At 41.1% G+C, this 22,968-nt stretch overlaps 1 protein-coding gene across 6 annotated transcripts in view; it reads right to left on the reverse strand.

The window, feature by feature from the left end:
• AK4 (adenylate kinase 4) overlaps window positions 1–22,968 on the reverse strand; it is a 71,188-nt gene that overhangs the window by 20,478 nt on the left and 27,742 nt on the right. For all 6 annotated transcript variants that reach the window (XM_074376331.1, XM_074376330.1, XM_074376328.1 and 3 more), the window contains one exon: window positions 10,867–10,986. In XM_074376331.1, the coding sequence (XP_074232432.1) occupies window positions 10,867–10,975 (109 nt within the window). In that variant the 5' untranslated portion in view covers window positions 10,976–10,986. The remainder of the gene's footprint in view (window positions 1–10,866; window positions 10,987–22,968) is intronic.

Genomic DNA, 22,968 nt, shown 5'->3' on the forward strand with positions numbered 1-22,968 from the left:
AGGCCTTTTCTCTCTCATATCTTATCAGTTTATGCACTATTTATTTGTATGGGTATCCAAGAGCTCCATAGTCCACTTCAGCCAATTTTTATTAACAGATGGTGAAAAGATTAAGAAACAGCTGTGCTCCAGATGTTGACAAATGGAGCTTACACTACATCATACCACTTTGTGAGTCCTGCATTTCCCACTGTGCTGAGAGTGCTCTGGGGCCTACTTCCTGCTCGCTGAGAACTTCCAGGGACACTTGCAACTCCTCTGTTACAGACCCCAGGGTTTAAGAGATTTGGAATAAGCCATACTGCTCTTAAAGAGCTTACAGGTTAGTAGTAAATGACTTAAAAACCTAGACATGTTATAATCACTACTTAGTGATCCACTGACAGATACAAGATACAGAAAATTTGGCTTTAAACCATAAGTTTGGATCTTTGAAGTGTGCTATTAAAATTCAAGAATTCCCATGAGGTAGGCGTTCTTGGGGAAATTCCTAAATGGCATGGCAATCCTCTGGCACCAGCACAATGACTTTTCCTGTTTTAAGGACATAGATGAAACTACTAATTTACAATCCTTGTTCTTAAATTATGCTAAAGCACTGAGCCCCTTCCCTGGTAAGGAAAGCTGTATACTGCACTGAGGAGGAGCTGTCATCTGCACATCTTTTGCTTAAAGGTGCTTCTGTTTAAGAACTCTCCTTAAAAAAAAAAAAAATTGTTTGCTTGTTTTTTAAACCTATGTCTCTAGAAACAAATTAAGGGAAAATTGGCCCCCTTGTTTCTTAATTAAAACAAAAGGAATTTGTAAAGGATTTCCTCACAAGCCCACATTTTTGCCCCAAGGTAAATAACACAAGCCAGGCACCCCCCACACAGGCTCGGCCACAGGCGGCAGGCCAGGCCTCTCTGTCACTGGCTGTGTGTCTGTAAGCCTTTTCTGTGTGTCAAGCACGATGCTAGGTACTAGCAATATGGTCATGAATAAAAAGATATAACCTCTGCTCTCTGAGGCCTACATGGAAGATGGGAGCATGAGGAAGGTAGGAAACACCAGATTTGCAGATGAATATCTGCACATGTTTACAGGGTAAGATGAAAGAGTGACACAGGTGGATAGGATGGTTCAGGAAGGAACATCTGAGCAGAGTTCTGAATGCAGCTGTCCACGTGGACATCTGGAGGCGGAGCACTGCAGGTAGAGGCAGAGCAGGTACCAAGGCCCTGAGGTGTGGCGTGCGTGGCACCAAAAGGCAGAGTGTATGAAGTAGTAATGGAATAAAACCAAAGCTTTGATCTCCTAGCCCTGATCATGTTTGAAGACAAAAGGAAGAAAAGCAGCAAGAAAAATTTAAACAAAATATGATAAAGACAAAGAATATTCAACATAACATCCAATAACTAGCATTCTTGAAATAGAAAAACGGAACAAATGGACAACCACAAAAAAAAAAGACATAACAACACAGGACAACTTCCCTGAAAGAACCAAGCTGCAGATCAAAAGGAGACACTATATATCAGAGGGGGGGAAAACACCCGACATTGAGATACCCTATTTACTTCAAGCAAGAAGAAACAGTTCTTCAGGAAAAAGAAACCATTCAGAAAAGGGAAAAGTCAGCCTGGCCTTAGACTTCTGCAGAGCCATAATCCAGCCAGAAGATGATGAAACAAGTTCTGAAGGACACACAGATCACTCAAGAATGTCACTGTCAGCTCAACTGTTGAACAATACGGAGACATTCTTAAACCCAAAACCTCATGGAATACAGCCCCTCATGAGCTGTTCAGCAAGAAGGGGGGCAGGGGGAGGAGGAAAGAGGGATGGGAGGGGCAGAAGAGGGAGATTGAACAAAACTCAGTCGACTAGGTGATGAACGGAAAAGCTGTGCTAAAGGTACTGCAGCTTCACCCATACATAATTCATACACCATACAAGTGTGCGATTCACTGCTTTCTAGTATATTCACAGTGATATAACTAAGATTAATCAAAGTAAAATCAACAGAGTAGTGGGTTAAAAAAAGGGAGTGCACAGAATTCATTAAAATTTTTAAAATGTAAGACAAAAAACTGGGAAACTAAAGTTACAGAGAAATTTATAACTTTTAACAATAAAAGCTAACAAAAATTGGAAGGAAGGGGAGAGGATACGGGAGGAAGTATGAGCATATTAATCCTCTTACTATTCATTCTACAGAGAGAATATCTTTAAATTTGTAATGTAAAATTAAAAAAAAAAAAAACAAATACATCAATTGCCTGTCTTCTGCAATCGTAAGGGACTCCCATAGGAATTAATATCCCTGGTGATGAAGAAAGTTTTCTCTGAAATTCAGTAATAATTCCTTTAGGTTTACTTTAGTTTTTGCTATAGTTAAATCTGAGTAAAATTAAATGCCTTTTTAAAAGTACATTAAGTATGATGCCATTCTTAGAGATCTCTATCTGCACACTCGCATGGAGAGGGGCCTAGAATGGTGGCTTTCCATTGTTAACCCTGGTTATTTCTGGCTAATGGGATTTTAAGTGATTTATTGCCTTTCATTGCATTTTTCCATATGGCCTGAATGTTTTATAGTGATCATGTATTATTTTTATAAAAACACTGTAAAAAGGGAAAATTAGATTCTCTGCATTTTCCACATGACATTCTACTTTTAACCCTCATCCACTTGTTCATCTTTCCAAAGTTTTCTTATTAGTCATAGGGCAATCAACAGGTTTACACTGTTTTGTTTTATTTACTAGGTAAGGTTTAATGGAAAACTGGTGATTTTATTGAGTTAGGCTTTCCTCAAGTGTATTTAATGAGGGGTGAATACCATAATCCTTATTATTAGAAAGAACATTTTTGTTAAGTTTCTCAACAGTTTATTATTGAAATGTTAAGTTCTAACATCTCTGTCAGTGTCTCTCTCTACATACGTATGTCGATATTCTTTACATTGATAATAATAACACACATCTTCTATTTGACCACCTACTATGTTCCAGAACTCCACTACCCAAGTTTTACATTTGTTAGCCAATCCTCTCAAGTGTATGAAATACATCTGCCTATTTTATGGATGAGAAAAAAGAATCCACGAAAGGTAACTCTGCTTGCTCAAGACTACAAGCTAGTAAGTTATCGGGTCTGACTCCTAGGTCCGTGCTTTTTCCACCACACTACTGTTTTCTCAGTATGGTGCTTTGTGCATATTAAGTGTACAATGATTGTTTCATTATTAAACCAGCAAAGTATACCTCAGATGCTTTGGATGGAATTTTGCAATGAATTGTCTTAATTCATCCAATTTCCATGATACCTGTTTCATAAATTAGGGAAGCAGGCTCTCCTAACATCTAAAATGGGTCTCACCCTGTGCCTTACTTTACAGACTCCTAATTAAGTAGCAATTAGGTGTGCTAACTGCATCTGAAAGTGTGTGACATGATAGACCCAAAGACAGAGAAACCAGAGTTTAATATCTAAAGTACATCTGAATTTCAATTTTTTAAAATTTTGTTAATTTTTAAATGTTAGTTGGAAGGAAAGTTAAAAAATAAATAATTCACTCTTTCAAAGTTTTAAATTTTATTTTTAACTCCCTTCTAACTTCATTTTTAACATTAACTTTGACACTTTTTCAACTCCCTGTTTTTGAATTTCAAGAACTGTTTAAGTTTTGCCCCCACCCACTTTTCTGGTCTCATCTGCTCATATTTTTGGCTCTAGGGTGATCCAACTACTTGAGGTTTCCAGAACACACCACGTTGTTTCATGCCTCTGTACCCAGTACACGATGCTCCGTCTGTCTAATATGTGCTTTATTCCTACTTTCAAAATTTAGCTCTTAGTGTCACCTTCTCCAGGAAGCCTTCCTAATAGCTGCCTCCCTCACCCGCACAAGAGGGCCAGTCACTTTCTCCTCTGTGCTGCCTGGCCCCTCCCACCCCCTTCACTGATGCTCCCAAGATCCTACAACTGTTATTCAGCATTTGCTCCTCCTGGACTATGAGGTCAGGAAGTGTGCTATCCCCACCTCAGATGGTTCAACGCCAAGTTCATCGGGACACACAAAAAATATATCTTCAATTCTTTTTTTGATCTCTGAACCAAGTTTTTCTGGAGTATATTCAAATACCCATATACATGTGTTTTCTACCTGGCCCTTAATACTTGCATGTTATAATCTAGTCATTCTCTGAAAATACTAACCGAATAAACAAAGTCGGGATTATCTATTATATTAAGACTGTTCCTCATCCCAAGGCAGCAGTCAGATTACTCAGAAGAAACCCACCAGAAATGAACAAAGACGGGGATGAGGGGCTCAGGAGAGAATCCAGCAAAATGAAGAAGAGAAGAGATCCTGAGTGTTACCATGCTTATCAGTCAGATACTTGGCGCTCCTGTGGACACCAAGGGTACTGAACAAAGGAAAAGTCATAGAAAAACCAAGTTTCTTGCAGCTTAGATTTAAATCAAAGATGATCCTCACAAAGACTTAACATTTTGCCGAGTATCACAGCAGTTTATTACTGAAATGCTAAGTTCTAACATCTGAATCGGTGTCTGTATGTATACATACTTATCCTTTTCATTTGCAAATTCATTCCTAATAGACAGTGTCAGGCAGGGCGAACCTGGTGAGGCACCAAAGATTATGACCATTCAGTCCATGCCTGGCAGGCATAACTGTCCCCAGCAGAGTTCCATCAGTTCTCTGACCCCTCTCCACTCTTCAGCAGCCACTCCAATTGCCTGTAACCTTCTGTCCAAGGTATGAGAGTTTACATATTGCTTAACAATGATCTTAGACACAAAGGTTATCCCAAAATGTTTTCCAGGACTAAACGTTTGAATGTAAATGGGTAAGTAAGATCATCTATTACCCTCTTACACACACACACACACACACACACACACAAAGCTTGATTATTTTTGTTCTCCAAAGTCAATGTCTTCAGTGACCTTCCAAACAAACCTATTACACATTTTATTTTTGAAATATACCCTACATTCACCAAGGGCAACAGAAGGAAAAAACTGCCCTTGGCATTTCTTAAAAGAAGTGATTCAGAAGATACGTGACTGTTGGCTTTTTTTTCTGCAGGCATATGTTGCCCAGCGGGATGTAACACTCTTGAGAGGCCTGATTCAGAAAGAAAAATAGGAAGGGGATAGGGTCAGAGCCATTACGTACCAGTCCAGTATGGTAAACACATTTGCAAATTCAGGACATACACTGCAGCTCTAGTGTGTGTGGTTCCCAGCACCCACCTTTTACTTGGACACCAAGGGCTCTGAGTGGGCATGTGTCCTGGAATACCTTAGGTCTGAGATCATTCAGCTCTCAGGGAGAACACACACACACAAACACTGCACACATTCAAGCAGCTCTGACTTCTGCTAAAAAAAAAAGTCTCAGAATCACCCACAGAAAGCACCAGTTAGTGAGTGCTCAGCACTGCTCAGAAATGGAACACACAAGGATGGACAGAACGATGACTCTCATTCTAAAGTTGTCTACCTCCCATGGAAAGGCTTGAATTATATTCCACTTATAATTCCAAAATTTAAGGTTGCTTTCTGTGAAAACTAACTTTGATAACAAGTTTAAAATATCTCAATACCTACCCTAAAGTCATCTGGCAGACAATTCTGTTACATCTTGATGTAAATTAGGACTGAGGCTGAGAACTCGCAGGTCACTATTTAGGTGCACAGGTTTGGCAGTCACGTTTAGAAATGAAAGGGAAAAAAAAAATTTATTATCTAACGCACCTCTCTGTATGCCCCATCTCGCTGCCGGCTGTTTTTTAAAAAGTGAAGAATCTGTATTTAAGCTGGTTATTGCTCCCTAGTTACTATTTCGCCTTAAGATCACCTAGGAAGCAGTAAACACCCTGCCTATGAAACAAAGCAACAACATGGTTTCATAACAAAATTAGAAGACTTGTGCATTACATTCTGCTGGTAGAATATTTGTCTTAAAAAGTAAATAAAATTATTTTTAGAAACACTGCTCACTAACATTAACTTCTAAGGAAATTAAAGAAAGAAAAAGAAAGAAAAAAAAGAGAAAGAGGAAAAAGCATACCGATATACACATATTTACACACCAAAGAGTGTTTCTTACCCAACTAGAAAAGCACACTGTGAAGGCAAGGTGGTGCTGGGCTGGTTTTGGCAAGGATATAGCTGACCAAACCACACAGCCTTCACCAAGCCCATCCACCACCACCCCTGGCGCTCCCTTGGCTTGCGTCCACGCTACTCATTTCCACCCACTATTTGCAGGATGCCTCTCTGCAGCCATATGGACCAAGATGATGAGTCATCTGTCATCCGGAATTCTTTTCTTGACCTTTCCACACTCAATCACCTTCAGCACGCTCGACAGGCACGTCCTCCACGGAACATGTGCCCTGTAACATAAGGAGTTTAAAGCTGAACCCAGAACGTAGCATTCCTGCCTGTCCTCACTTTGCCAAGTGGATTTACTCCAGAGCTTTAAAGAAAAATCACAAGCGAAACCGTGACCAGATGGGTTTTCAAGGAGACAGATACAAACTAAATCAGTTAGGAGACTGACGTAGTTTACCAAAAACAGGCCTATGATGTAGAAGAACTTCAGTCCTTCTCCCCGAGAGAAGTTTTAGCAAAAGCAAAGCAGTGAAAAGATACATAAAGACACTCCCTAACTGAAGCTGACTTTTCAACGTCGCCCAGCTAAATATTTTTAAAACGACTTTTGAACTTCACACTTCACGTAGCCACACACACACACAAAAAAACCTTACACACCCCCCAAAAAAACCCCAAAAACCTCACGCCCTGCACCTCATTCACGTACAAGTCACAAAACCTCATACTTACTTACAGCACTTACCATATGGCAAGGACTTCCCTAAGCACTTTACGTATATTCGCTTACTTCACCCTTTTTGTAATTCCAGATTTCCGTGAAGAATAAAATGCAGAGAGCCAAAGTAACTTGCCCGACCCGGGTCATCGACGCTGCCGGTAAAAGGCAGGGCTGGAATCCAAAGTGTGGAGGCTGGCACTCACTGGGATTAGTGGTTATCACACTAACCATGTTCCCAAAGGAGTTTAACACAGATGATCTCTTTTTTAAACAGATTTTTTTTTAAGTTTACTTAAAACTACGTAAGTTCATTTTACAAGGTGTGAAGTCTTACAATGTAAGGATTTAAACTAGAGAAATGACTGTTAGGTTATGGCAAAGTGAAAGTTTATCAGTCATGGCAAATACCCAGATAAGGAGTTAGGGGGCTAACTTTTTTCAGTTAAATGGTTAAAGTCTGGAGACGTTCACATAGCTGCGGAGAAGTGCAGGGAAGATGGTGATGGCCAAGGAACTCCAAAAGCTGGGAAGGCGATCAAAGAAAACCTCAGGGCTTTAGTACCTAACATCAGTCACAGCTCCCGTCAGTTCTTCCTCCTCAAGGCACGCTTTCATGAACGGTGCTTCCTTTCCATCCCACTGCTGTTGCTTAAATTCAGGCCTTCAACATCCCTCGGCCCAGTTTTTCTAACAGTTTCTCATATGGCTTCTAACCACCACCTCCTCCCTACTCCAACACCTAAAAGCTCTGCTGCTAACAGAATCGTCTTTGTGAGATACAAACTGATCTAATCGTGTTATGCCCTTTCTTAACAATTCTTCAGTGGTCTGTCCCTACAGCCAACAATTTCCAGTTTCACCATCTCTGTATGGAATCAAAGTTCACCACCCCAGGAGTTCCCCTGCCTCTCCCTGTTTGCAGTCCCAGGAACACACGAGGCTAAGTCATTCCTCTCTTATCCAGCTCACGCTGTCCCTCTGCAGAAAAATCCTTCCACCCCTTCATCAACCTGCAGAACATTCCTCTATTTATCTCTTTTTCCATCAAGCTGTTTCAACCTCAATTTTCACAAACAGAACAGGTAACTTCCTCCTTTGTGTCCTTAGGGTACCACATATATGATTTTGCTACACAATTAGAACCTAATGTTTTATACACCTGACTCCCCTACTGCAATGTCAGTCCCTTAGGAAAAGGATAGCATCTTGCCATTTTACCAACAGCACCTAATAGTCCTGACACACAGTAGGAGCTTTATTCATCACGCCCAATGAACAAATACACGGCTTCCACAGGTCATTCTAGCCTTTCTCTTGACAAAAGTTTTCAGTTCATGCTGTTCATTCCTTCCAACCCCATGAGAACTCAGTTCTCACTTTTTTCTTTTTTTTAATGGAAGGCATTCTAGAAAGATATGACCTACTTTATAGTCAACTTTTCAGAACATCTACAAAGCGAAGAATGTATGTTAAATAGTCGCATTCGCAAAGAAAGCTCCCCAGAGCCAACTCAAGAGGTTCTCAGTGGGTGTTCAGAATAAGGCAGGTGATTCTGTGGCCCAATAAATTCAGAAAATGCTTCACAATGTCTCCTTCCATGAAGAGTTAAATCACATTATCATATTAAAGGTTCATTAAAATCCTAAGAAATTGGTTAACTTAGGACTATTACCTTTGGACAGGCAAGTGAATCCTAGTTTGCCCCAGTTTCCTCACCTATTAAATGGAAATAACAATCTCCACTTTATATGGTTTTTGGAGGGATTGAATGAGATAATAAATATCAAATGTTCAGAGCAATGCTTGGCACACAGTTAGTGCTCAATAAAGTCTAGCAATTTTTACTATTTAAACTGATATTTGCTAAACACATTTGACCACAATGTCTTTTGTCTAGCCATTATTAACACTGTGCACTACACACTCTGATAAACACAGATTTAGGGTAAGTACCCCACACCGTACTAGTCATTTTGGAGATTCATGGCTCCAGACTAGGAGAAATACAGGCATCTGATAGTTTAAGCATAGGACAATTCCCTCTGGCTTGCCTGTGGCTGGCAAACATCAAGGCTTCAACTGTCGAAACCTCGTGAGGCTCTGGTTTCACCAGATTAAGAGAGGAAAGAGTGCACTGTGTGAACTAAAGGAAAACTACTCTGCAACAGAAAGAAGTTTCTTATATCAAAATCTCATTATCCCCATTTCTGTTCCTAGAAAGCAGGATATTTATCAAGTTTCTATTTTCATCGCACTGAAGAATCTAAGACAAATAACCCACCCAGTCCATTTTTTTTTCCTTTAATAAATCTAAAGAATTACACTGGGCAAATTTAAAGTAGAAGACTCTAAATCCCAGCTTCCTGGAGCACTAAATCATGCAATAGTCTGTGTATGAGCATCTGTATGCATTTTCCTGGGTAAAGTATCATAGGAACCACTAATTGAGTTTTTTTTTTTTTAATCAGGACTAATCGGAGTTTGATACTGTTCAAATACTAAAAAACAGTGTCAAAGAGCATACACCATGAAAGGTAAATCTCTTTCCCAACCCTCATCCTCTCCTAATCGTAATGCCAAGCACTGTCATCAGTTTTTTTATACCCTTCCAAAGATAGTTTATGTATGCATTTGTAAGTAAATATAGTAATATTATACTGTCCCTCCGTTTTTACATAGATAATAGTGCATAATACATACTATGCTGCAATTAGCTTTTTTCGCTTGGCAATCTGTCTTAGAGATCTGTCCCTATCAACACATAAGCACAGATTATTTGGTTAGTGGACGTATCAGAATTTAAGGCAACCCTGTGATACATACTTAGGTTGTTACCAGTGTCTTGCTGTTTACAAACAACGCTGAAAACAAATATCCTTGAAGATATATCTTTAGGCAGGAAATCCAGCATGAAACTGCTAAATCAAAAATTACAAAGACTGCTAAACTGCCCTCCAAAGGTTGTCCATTTTATACTCAACAATACTTATTTCCTACCCTCTCAATAAAAGATTTTCAGATTTTCTATCTTTGTTAATCTAACAAGTGAAAAATGATAACTAATGCTTTCAATTTGTGTGGGTTATTATGAATGAAAGAACCCCTGATTTAAGATGAGTTTTACTTATAACAACTTCGTCATGGAAACAAAAGGCACCATAGAAACTGGAACAATAATGGGAATTCAGGGAAGGGTGCTTCAAAGTCAATGGTTCTAGGGAAGGTAGACTGAAGACAGAGAAATTAAAAGGCTTCACTGCATGGGGTTTCTATCATGTCGCCAAACAGATGACTGAATGTTTGGAGTAGGGTGGTTATTTTGCAATCTGCAAAAAAAGACACATATATTCCAATGTTCATAGCAGCACTATTTACAATAGCCAAGACATGGGCGCAACCTAAATGTCCATCGACAGGTGACTGGATTAAGAAGATGCAGTATATACACACAGTGGAATACTACTCAGTCAACGTGGATGGACCTAGAGATTACCACACGAAGTGAAGTAAGTCAGAAAGAGAAAGACAAACATCACATATCACTCACATGTGGAATCTTTAAAAATGACACCCTTGAACTTATTTATAAAACAGAAACAGACTCACAGATAGAAAACAAACTTACGGTTACCAGAGGGGGAATGGAGGTGAGAAGGGATAAATTGGGAATTTGAGATTTGCAGATACTTACTACTATATATAGAATAGATAAATAAGCAAGGTCCTACTGCATAGCACAGAGAACTATATTCAATACCTTGTAATAGCTTATAATGAAAGAGAACATGGAAAAGAATACATACATATAAATGTATAACTGAATCACTATACTGTACACCAGAAACTAACACAATGTAAATCAACAATACTTCAATCTTAAAAGTTAAATACATAAATAAAATAAAGCAAACAAATAAATTAAAAATTTAGGAGAAAGAAATGAAGAACTGTGCAGGGAGACCATGACCCACTATTGGCAGAAGCCCAGCGGACCCACAGGTTCCACTCACCATCAAGCAGCCAGTGCTGGTCACGCCTGTTCTCCAGCTCCAACAGCATGAGGCGTGTGATCACGTGATCTGGGACCAAAAGACCTTTCTCGATGTACTGCTTTGCCATACCACCAACTTCTATTAAAAAGACAGGAAAAGGGCACACTCAAAAAAGCTTACAAACTCTCTTCTGACAGTTTTGACTTCTCTCCCATTCCTCCCTGATGGCATAGGGGGAAGTTAGGGGTAAAGGTTTTTAGAGTAATTTTTTTAAACATTGGCTTCAATAGTGGTGGCACTCTCTTCCATTTGTCTCCCAAAGATTTGGAAAAGCATCTCTTGAAGATATATACACAGACAGAAATAAAAATAAAAGGAAATATAAATTAGGCAAAGAGAAAATCAGAGTAGGAAATCAAGTTGAAGTCTGGAGGGAGGGTGGTTCACTAAAGGCCAGGTGAGAAGTCCGGGCTGCTTCCTAGAGGTGAGTCCCAAAGTGGACCCCGAGCCTCTCTCCAGTTTATGGTAACAAAGAAATGTGATCAACTACACAGTACACAGAAGACTACAGGAAGCCTAGGGGTACAACTATTCTTTAGAGATTTTAAGGGGAAAAAAATTTTCACTGCTCTCCTAGAAAGAATGCTGGATGATACAAAAAGCGATCAGGTGAGGAGGGTTCTAACTCAGTGGTAGTGTGCTTAGCATACACGAGGTCCTGGGTTCAATCCTTAGTACCGCCGTTGAAAATAAATAAATAAGGTGGGGAGGATATAGCTCAGTGGTAGAGCGCATGCCTAGCAAACCCAAGGTCCTGGATTCAGTCCCCAGTACCTCCACTAAAATAAATAAATAAACCTAATTACCTTCCTCTCCATCCAAAAAAATAAAAAATAAATAAATGTTAAAAATAAACATTAAAACTAACTAACTAAATAAAAATAAAGTAAATAAACCTAATTAATTCCCCCACAAAAAAAAAGTGGGGGAAAAAAGCAATCAGTTTACTTCTTTCCGAGAACCTCGGTATAAGCACACAGTATCTTGCTGACGTGGTTGTAAAAGCAATTCAGTGTTATTAGTGAAATGTCAAGTTCATAAAAAGATGTGAATTAAAAAAATTTTTTTTCAAAGAAAAAATGCTCCTATATTAATTTAAAATAATAATTTCTTATATGTGGGAATTGTGAGTTGGTTTCAGCAGAACAAATTAGCAGTTTAAATCTGTTAAGTTTCTAGAACTGAATTTTTTTTTTTAAACCCAAGATGAAGTCCCCTGCTGTCCAGAGATCTGATAATGAACCATTAAGAATCACATTCTTGACAGGCCAATTAAGTTCTTCCAAAAACATAAAGCAGAATTATATTACTGGAAAAAAGCTCAAGAATCATTTTGCCCCTACTTTAACCTTGAATTTAAGGTAGAGCCGTCCTTCTTTCCCCCAGACTGAGTCTACACTCTGAACTCCAACTTCAACACTGAAACATGTGCTATGAAGAGTTCCCCAGCACACGATCACTACCACTGGACAAGGAGCTCACAGTTAGACCCAAAGATGAGACTCAGGAACAGGCTACACGAAGCAGATCCCGAATGTGGCTTCACATGAAAGTAAACAAAACACATTCATTCAACAAGGATTTCTTGACTGTATACTGTGTAACAGTAACAGCATACAAATGTAGCAGTGAATACAAGTTGATATGTAAGCAGTATTATTTCGTTAAGGGCAACAATAACAATCTTAAGCTGAGCACATACTACCCTAAGCACTGTGCTTTTAAGCATTATGTGCTATTTCATTTTAATCCTCATAAGAGCCTCATCTTCAAATAAGAGGTAATACTCATTATTTTTTTAATGACAGACTTACTGAGATAATTCACATATCATAATATTAATCATTTTAAAGTGTACAAATCAGTGGTTTTTATACATAGTCCACGTTGTGTAACCATCACCACTACCTAAGTTCAGAACATTTTTATCACCCCAGAAATAAACCCTGTACCCATTAGCAGCCACTCCCCCAACCCTCCTCCCTCTAGGTGCTGGCAGCTACTAATCCACTTTCTGTCTTTATAGATTTGCCTATTCTGTGCACTTCATACAGAAGAAGCACACAATATGTGGTATTTTGTGTCTGGCTTCTTTTACTTAGCATGTTTTCAAGGTTCATCTGTGTTATCTATCTATCTGTCTGTCTGTCTATCTATCTATCAGCTCTTTAACCATTTTCATGGCTAAGTATTATTATTCCATTATATGGACATACCATATTTTGTTTATACATACATCAGTTATAAGCCACTTGGGTTGTTTTACTTTTTGGCTATTCTGAATAATGCTGCAATAAACATTCATGTACAAGTTTTTGTGTGAACATTTGCTTTCAGCGCCCTTGGGTAATACCTGTAAGATGTGTGTGTGTGTGTGTGTGTGTGTGTGTTTTGTATCCGACAAATCGCTGTCAGACCGACTGCTTTCAGTGCCCTTGGGTAATACCTGTAAGATGTGTGTGTGTGTGTGTGTGTGTGTGTGTGTGTGTGTGTGTGTGTGTGTTTTGTATCCGACAAATCGCTGTCAGACCGACTGCTTTCAGTGCCCTTGGGTAATACCTGTAAGATGTGTGTGTGTGTGTGTGTGTGTGTGTGTGTGTTTTGTATCCGACAAATCACTGTCAGACCGACTGCTTTCAGTGCCCTTGGGTAATACCTGTAAGATGTGTGTGTGTGTGTGTGTGTGTGTGTGTGTGTTTTGTATCCGACAAATCGCTGTCAGACCGACTGCTTTCAGTGCCCTTGGGTAATACCTGTAAGATATGTGTGTGTGTGTGTGTGTGTGTGTGTGTGTGTGTGTGTGTGTGTTTTGTATCCGACAAATCGCTGTCAGACCGACTGCTTTCAGTGCCCTTGGGTAATACCTGTAAGATGTGTGTGTGTGTGTGTGTGTGTTTTGTATCCGACAAATCGCTGTCAGACCGACTGCTCAGAATAACTAGCAGGTATGGTGCTTACTCTGCACTGCTCAGGCCAGCCCCAGGGCCCTGGTCTTAGCCCCATTCACCAAACTTTAAGGTAGACAGAAACAACAAATATACCTCTTCCAAGGTGAGAGATCAAGATGTGCACTGGCTCCTAACATCCCATGAGGAAATAGTGAAAGAGTAGGAATTGTCTGATTTGGAAAAGAAAAGACCCAGACAAAGACAACAATTTATCCATCACCTGATACTTGACAACTGGAAAGGGCACTATTTTATTCAACCCCCAGGTCTTAGAATCAGGACCAGTAGTGGGAAGTACAAATGGACAGGAAAGCTTGCCTAAGGACATGTTTGAATGGAGACTCAAAGACTGCCCAGGAAGGGACACTGCAGAGGATTTTGAAAACTGGGTTGGGCACGGGGCTACATTAATGTTTCAGGTCCCTTCAGATGGAGGATTTATGGTATTGGGATACATTTGGATTCAGTAATTTAATGAAGAACAGTATCCACAATGGTGCCCCTAAGGCCTCAGAGTATCTGCTAAGTGGCTCAATATGTACCTCCTGCTGACACTTCAAACTTACGTCCAAAATCCCACGTTCCCCTCCAACTCTGTTCTTGTCCTAGTGTTTCTTACCTCAGCCAAAACATCAGAATACCCTCCACACACACATCCATGGTTTCCTTGGCTTCAGTTATCCAAGGTCAACCGTGGTCTGAAAATATTAAATGGAAAATTCCAGAAATAAGCAACTCATAAGTTTAAACTTGGTGCCATTCTGAGTAGTGTGATGAAACTTTGTGCTGTCCTGCTCCGTCCCCTGGGATGTGAATCATCTCTTTGTCCAGAATATTCCTCCCGTTAGTCATTTAATAGCCATCTTGGTCATCAGATCGACTGTCTACCACAGTGCTTGTGTTCAAGTGACCCTATTTTATGTAATAATGGCCCCAAGTGCAAGAGGAGTGATGCTGGCCATTCAGATATGCCAAAGGGAAGCCATAAAGTGCTTCTTTTAAGTGAAAATGAAAGGGAGCAGGACCCTGTGAGCCCCCAACCCTTGCCTCTTCATAGAAAAGCTGCCATCCCCCAGGCCTCCCTGAGTCAGAGAAGAGCAGGCTCAAGCCATTGATTAGGACAAGCCTGCAGGCACTGGGGGATGGCAACGACTCTGACCACCTATCTCAACGATTAGCTGAGATTATTCCTTCATTTCCCTTTAAAACTTTCATGGCTGGGCATGAAACCTTTGGAGACGGTTTTTTGAGAGAGGTGCTGGGTCCACTAGATTGCAGGCATTCTGATTAAAAGCAACATTCCTTTCTGTTACCAAGGCTGTTGCCCTCAGGATCATACCCCTGCCCCTCCCTCAAATTGAAACCAGTTACTCCTATCTGAGTCTCAAGAGGCAGCTGCAGTGAAGAGACAAGAACTGGTTAGAACCCAGTCTAAGATGGTGGCGGATTTGACTCTCAGTGGACCTGAAGCCTCATTATATGCTCATTGTAAGGTATTAGCATGGTAAGTGACACACCCACCAAGAGCCCGTAACAGTTGACGATTGCCATGACAACAACCAGAAAAGCCCGTACAAGGGCTGACTGGCTCCATCACACCTGGAAGGAGAACATGATGGCAGAAGCCCCCCATGAAGTCCACGTGGCCCGACCCGGGCCAGAGCCGTTTCTACCACCCATCTTGGCTGATGGCTCCCCACTCGAGCACCTCTTCCTCACTCAAGTGCTTTTCTTCCCTTCTTCCTGCTCAAGCACTTTCCTTCCATTTCTCCTTCTGAGCAATAAAGCAGCTGCTTACTTTGTCCCTCTGCCTCTGCTGTGCGAATTCTTTCACAGCCAGCGGCAAGAACCCACACTATGGTGGGCTTCCTAATTTAGGGGTCCCTCCACCTGCTAACAAAAAGATGAAAGTTCGCGACTTAATAAGGAAAGGAAAATACTGTATGCCGAGGCGGCTAAGATCTATGACAAGGACAAATCTGTTAAATTGTGAAGAAGGAAAAAGAAATCCATGCTAGTTTTGCTGCTGTACTTTAAACTGCAAAAGATATGACCAGAGTGCATGATAAGTGCTTAGTTAAGACAAAAAAGGAATTAAATTTGTACATTTAAGATATTCTGAGAGAGACAGACACAATGTTCACATAACTTTTAGTACAGTATATTGTTAAAACCGTTCTATTTTATTATTATTGCTTATCTCTTACTGGACCTGATTTATAAATTGCTTTATCATAAACTTACTTTATCCTGGGCATGTGTATATAGGAAAAAACAGTATATATAGGGTTCAGTACTATCTGTGGTTTTAGGCATCCACTGGAGGCCTTGGAATGTATTCCCCATGGATAAGGGGGGACTACTGTCCTCTCTCAATGTCACCTAAGATTATGTACCTTATATGTGTGTCTTGATTTTCTCAATTTCTCCCATTCTATATAATTGAACATGAAGATCTTGAATTTCTACTTTCACAGTGTCTCTCATCTCCAAGACAATTGATCAAACACAACAATGCAACAGTAACTGTTGTGAATAAACAAGAGCAAACCGTGGGGGCACTGCAGAACAGGCTATGTGGACAATGACGGCCCTGAACGGCCCTGGTGGTTAACACGGCTTATCAGAAAGCAGCGCAAAAGGAAGGAAGTAGTGAGATACACTCCAAAACCTAATTTACAAATCTTTACAGAGTGAAGAGGAGACAAATGGCCTAAGAATGAACAGACTGTGAATGGATCTCATCGCTGAGACTGAGGTGGGAAACCCCATGAAAAAGACGGCAGGAGCCCCAGACAGGGCCACTACCCTCCTGCCAGCACCATTCGGTTCCCTGGCCCTGCGGCATTATCTCGCTTTTTAAACTCTGAAACAGTTTACTTCTAGGAAAGTGGAACTTGTCCTTAAGATTCTATTGGTTCCCTGAGCTAACTCCTGATTGGTCCATTTCTCTCATTCCTGACTGGTCCATTTCTACAAAGCTTGTTCCTAATTAGTCACCTTTGTTATACCTTATTTGCATATGACGTTACAAAATGTTACAAAGCCTAGACTGGTAGCCTATAAAAGCTTGTGTAAACCTACAGACAGGGTCCAGAGCTTGGAGTGTTAACTCCTCTGGGCCCGCTGGCATAATAAACCTGAGCTCTCCAACCCTCCAAGTGCTGCTTGGTCTCTACCAGATCCAGGTTGCTGTCACAACTGAGCTATAACACTGAGCTGTAACACAGTTTGCTGCAACAAGATCAAAGTGGGTCCTTTACCCATACCAATCTTTAAACAGATACAAATTCAGAGATTGCTTCTGGGGTCTTCCACACACAGTCAACCCAAAGAATAATTAGATTACCTAAACAGCCAATTCTCACTGCTCAGCTTACTTCCCTTCTCAGTAGCAGCAGTGGTAGTAGATGGCTCTTTTGCATAAATACAGCAGCTAGAGTATCCTTTAAAAATGCAAGCCCATCAGAATCCTCCAGCGACTTCCCATCTCACTGAGAGTATGAGCCAAGTCCTCACTTGGGCCTCCAAGGCCCTGTGTGACCAGGCCCTTGTTCTCTGACCCACCTCCTACTTCTCTCTTCATTTTCCAGCCTGTTCTAGACACGACAGCCTCCGTGCACTTTCCTGAAGATCACAACCATGTGCCCACTTAGGACCTTTGCATTTGTTGTTCCCTCTGCCAGGAACACTCTTCCCCCTGGAATTTCATTTCATAAGGGTCAAGTCCTCACTTCATTCAGGTCTCTGGTCAAGTTTCACCTCAAACAGGCCTCCCACCGTGTCTAAACAGCACAAGCACAAACACACACCCCATCATCCTTACTCTCTTATCCTACTTTACATTGTTTTCTAGAGCCAGACCTTACATATTCTATATTGACATATATTTGTTAATTCACTTTCTGCGCCCCCTCAACTAGAATATTGTTAACTGAAAAAAAAAAATGAAACACTCTGTTCACTACCATACCCTCAGTTCTTAGAATATAGTCTGGTAAGCACAGATACTCCAAAAAAAAATGTTGTATGAATGAACACTTTGAAGATGACAGAGGATCTTTTTCCCCTCATAAAAATCAATCTGATCTTCCTGCACAGTTACAACAGAATCATTACCCCAAGATCAAATACCGCCCAACTTTGCCAGGTAGCAACTTTTTCAAGGGCGATATGAGATGAGGCGTGATCAGTACTAACTAGGTGAGACGGCCACGTTAGGTGTGACAGCTGAGCTTTATTTCTTCATCATGTCAAACCATGAATAGCAATAAGCCAGGTTGGGGAGGGAAAATGGGGAGAAAGAAACACCAGGAGCTGATGCTGTAGAGGCATGGGGGTGATTCACACACCTGGAGGAACCTCAATTAGTGACATCTGAAAAAATGCACACCATGAGCCGTCGAGTTAGACGGGTAGGATAAGGAGCTGAGACTTTGAGGGATTAAAGAAAAAAAAAAAAAAAAAAAACTAGTTCCAGAAATTCCAGCCCACAGCTAAAACCAACTGCTCAAGTTGCAGGGCCCAGCACAAAATGAAAGCATGGAACTTCCTTGTTCAAAAATTAAAAATCCCATGATGGCAACAGCAGAACACTAAACTAAGTGCAAGGCCTCGTGTGATGCCACATGCCCACGGCAACGTGAAACCTGGACGAGGCTGGCGTGGGTGGACACAAAGGAGGCTGTGACAATAATCCAAGCACAGACAGGACGAGCCAAAGCAAAGGTGCTCCCTGCCCCTTGAGAAAGTACCGTGAGCTAACTCACTGTGCACTGTGCAACTCCAAGTTTAAAATAGCTCTGTGGAAGCCCTCCAGAGCCACCTGAATCCAGTCTACTAATGCAGGGAGAGCTCTAAGGGCAGCATCCTCTCCCAACTATTTTTGGCAGCCTTGGCTCTTCTCTGGAGCAGGACAGACAGCATGTCCTCTAATCTGACACAAAATCAAACTTCCACCACGTCTCACAATCCCCACCATGAAAACCAGGAAAAGCCAACAGCAGCCAGAGCAAAGTGGACTTAACAACGCATGGGCATCTGAATGAAGACCTCACTACAAAAGCAAACTGAAGAAAAACACAGGTCAGAAGACCGGCCCATTCCAGAAAACAGGACCTTCATGTGCCCTTGTCAGGTTGCTTGGAAGGGAAAGCAGTATCATGAAATGCTAATGCTAGCATGCTTGGATATAACACATCCCTGCTCCAATTTCTCACGTAGTATTCCAAAGAAAGGCTGCAGACACACGTATGTGGTCTTACACAGCTTTTGCATCCTTAGTGTGCACACACGTGCACATGCACACTCATTGAAATAGTTCATAAATCACTAGGAAGCTTTCAAAAATAAACTTGATAAATTTAGAGTAACAATAACAACAGCAAAATGTCAGCAGCTTTGCATTTTTTTAAGCATAACAACAACCAAAAAAGGGAAAAGAAAACCCATCGTGTGTTTATGAGACTGACCAGAACACCAGTGATTAAGGGCACATTTGGGAAAACTTTCTTCAGAAAAGGAAAGATTAAGTGCCAGATTATAAAATGGTATGTATTATAAAATTATGGATATATTATATTGTCAATGCTAAATGTGTTAGAAGAAAATCAATGTTTCACCTATTCTGTAACATAAATTTTGTGATACTGAATCTTAAAAACCAACTCCATTCAATTACTACTAAATATAAATTAAAATAGGTATGATCTTGGTAACCTTGAGAAATATATATTTTCAATTACTAACCAGATCAGACAACCTACAAATTTTCAAAATTGAATACTACCTATTAAGTTGTATATTGAAGATAATACCAAGTTAAAAAATTTAAGATCATACAGAATGTGAGAGTTCCTATTAAATTGGTCATCTCTCCAAAACTCATGCTTCCAGATATGAAAGAGATTTTTATTGTCCTCAAATCTTTCACATGAAAATGGCCCACATGCAGATTAACAGGCGGATATAAATCACTGCATTCGGGGCAGCAAACACGGCAAAGCACTGTCAGCAGCCCGGCGGGGGAGCGGCTGGTGCGGTTTGGCCACCACTGTGGACTATCTTAAGACTGATTAAAAAGAAAATATCTCTGTCCAAGTAACTAGGAGAGTCAGCCTAAGCAAATGACATTTCTTCAGAAAAACCATGAGCACACACACACAGATGGGTCCGTGACACTGCCAGCTTAAACATTCCAGAGACTGACTGACTCAAAGAAATAAACAAACCCATAAAGATCCGAAATGGGAAAGACAGGTTACTGAAAGGGGGTGGGTCGTAAACACCGTTCACTAAGGGGAAACTGGAGAACGTGGGATGGGGTTGGTTTTGTGGTTTAAATACTCTCTGAGTCCACTAAATACTCACTCAGCTGATACGCACGCAGCACCTACTATGCGGGAGGCCTGTCCCAGAGCTCAGAACCGAAACACTGGGACGAGGTGCTAGCCCACTGAAAGCTTTCAAGAGCAAAACTTTATAGAATCTTTCTGTCAGGATAAAAATTAAATCAAACAGTCGGTAATTCTCACATTTATACTTAACACAAGCTCCTATATTGCCAATAAAGTTCCATATAAATATACTGTGAAAAAGAAATAGGCTATTGGTCACAAACTAAATGAAAGTATTGGGTCAAATACTGAATCTACCGGCTACTTCACCTTTGACCACTGAAGAGTTAAACCCTAGTCCAGAGTTACAAAAAGCCAAGCAGGCTCCCCTAGTCTCTTGACATTGGAAACAAAAAAGATTTGTTTTAACCAAGGTGGAGGTTAAGACTCCAAGTTAATCAACATTATTCAGGTAAAATCCACTTCTGGAATGAGAGTCTCTTGAAACCAAACTTCAACTACTATTAATACTTTAAGCAAAGGCAAGGGAGGTCTTTTTACTTTATTTGAATGTATCTGTCTTAAATTTGTCTCTCTTTGTCATATATTTTTTTTTTCAATAACTAACCCAGGAAGTGCCAGCACAAGAACAACAATGACCAGGGTTCTCGTGGCATGCGCCTCCAATCAGCTGTGCGATGACTCTGCCAGCATCCTTCCGGAGAACTCCCCTTTCCCCCCTTGTCTGTGCCAAAGTCACTCCAGCTACTCAGAACCACAGGTGAAAATTCTCCTCCCCAGGAACCCTGCCAGTTATCCAGCCTCAATCTTCTGTGCATCGACTACGTGAAAGGCACCAGACAAGGCACTAGACATACAAGTTTAAGAACACCCCCAAGAAAGAGGAGAGGAGTGGAGCAGACTCATGAACAAACACTAAGTTGTCACTATGTCCCAGCAAGTCAAAAAGCTGAGCAGACTGAAAAATAAATAACTCTTCCTGATTCCATAAGAGGGGAGGACACAGGGCAAACCACAGTCCCCAAGACTGGACGGACAGAGGGGTAAATACAGGGAGTCACAGCTCACCTGAGCCGAGATTCACAAGTGGAAGCTGTGTGGGCAGCCGGTGCCCGGAAGGAAACACTGAACCGCAACTGACAAGCAGCTGGAGCTCATGTGGACGGGGCTCCAGGAGGGCCCAGGCACGGGGGCCTCATGATCTTAGGAGGTTTTCCTCCAGAAGCTTGACCAGATTGCCACAGTGAGTATCAGAGAAAATTCCCCGGGGATTCCAGTAGGATGGGGCCTGGGGGGAACCATTTAAAAACAGCCAGAGCACTCTTCTTAGCAATCCCCCGTGCATGGAGAGGGAACGGGGTGGTTTCACCAGGGGAGGACTCTTTATTTAACCTTAAGTTTGACCTTGGAAAATAAACCGCTTCAGACACAATGTTCATAATTAGACTACTAGAATTACAAACGTCGTCTTGCCTCTGGTATAAATCTTGAACTGATTTTACGTCCACTGTAAGGGTAGGCTTCAAAAGACAGGATGTAACATTCAGTAGCTTCCTCCTCTCACTAATCTCCCCCACCTCCCACAATCTCACACCACTGTTTCTGTACCCTGCAGCCAGCGTGGTCCAAGTTGCCTATCTGAGCATGTCGCACCCCTGCTCAAAAAACTTCAAAGCAGTTCTATGGCAGTGGCTTTCAAGTCCCTTCAAGATCCGGCCCCTGCCTACCTCAGCAGCCTGGAAGATCTCCTCCCATCACCCATGTGCTCCCATTCCACTTCATATCTACTCTCCAGCCCCAGGGCTTCCCTCCTCAATTCTCCAAAAGGGGTTCAGTCCCCTGTATGTGCTCCCATGACATCCTGTCCTCCCACCTTACAGCACTCATCATACTGGGTTTTAATCCCTCATGCCAGTCTTCCCCACCGTACAATAGGGGATCGTGTCTGTCTGGTGTATGACTGTCTCTGATGCGCCATGCACAGTACCTGATACAAAGCAGACATTCGATACGCACCTGAAGACGGACTGGTCCTTCCAACTCCACTAAGCCCCTAGAGAACCAGGGCTGACTGAGTCTTTTGTAACAGAGGTAGCAATTCCAGACAGAACCAGATCCACATATAAACACTTCAGCCACTAATCCATTTCCACATTCAGTTCATCAAAGAGATACCAAAAACAACTACATGAACGTTCTAATAAGTGAAGTTTGCTGACCTTGCTATTACAATCCATTTATTCAAAAATATTTACTAAACAACTACTCTGTGCTGGGCTACGGCCCATTTCCCTGCCCACCGGGGAAACAATGAAGGGAGCACAGCAAGTTATTTGTTCTGTGCTCCTGACGGCTTAGCCAGGCATCAAACAGTTGACAATCTGCCCTATTTCAAAACAAAGTCAAGTTCTAAGAATGGTCTCCTGTCTTTCATTGGCACAACCCAGAAACAAAAATAAGGAAGATTTAAATTCTTTTTTTGTTTGTTTTTGCCTAAAATCTGTCCATTTATATAAAAGTTTAAAACAGACAAAATTAAACTTGAGTATTACTCAAAGTACTATTGAGGGGCACATACATATATGGCAAAAGTATATGGTAAAGCAAGAGAGTAATTATAAGATGCAGATGATAGTCAGATAATGGAGAAAAGGCACATGGGGGCTTCCAACGTACTGGTAATATTCTATCTCTTAGGCTGAGTGGTGGACACACAAATCACATACACAGTGCATATCTTCTTTTTGTTCTGATTG

The sequence above is a fragment of the Camelus bactrianus genome, chromosome 13 (genome assembly GCF_048773025.1).
Source record: "Camelus bactrianus isolate YW-2024 breed Bactrian camel chromosome 13, ASM4877302v1, whole genome shotgun sequence".
NCBI lineage: Eukaryota > Metazoa > Chordata > Mammalia > Artiodactyla > Camelidae > Camelus > Camelus bactrianus.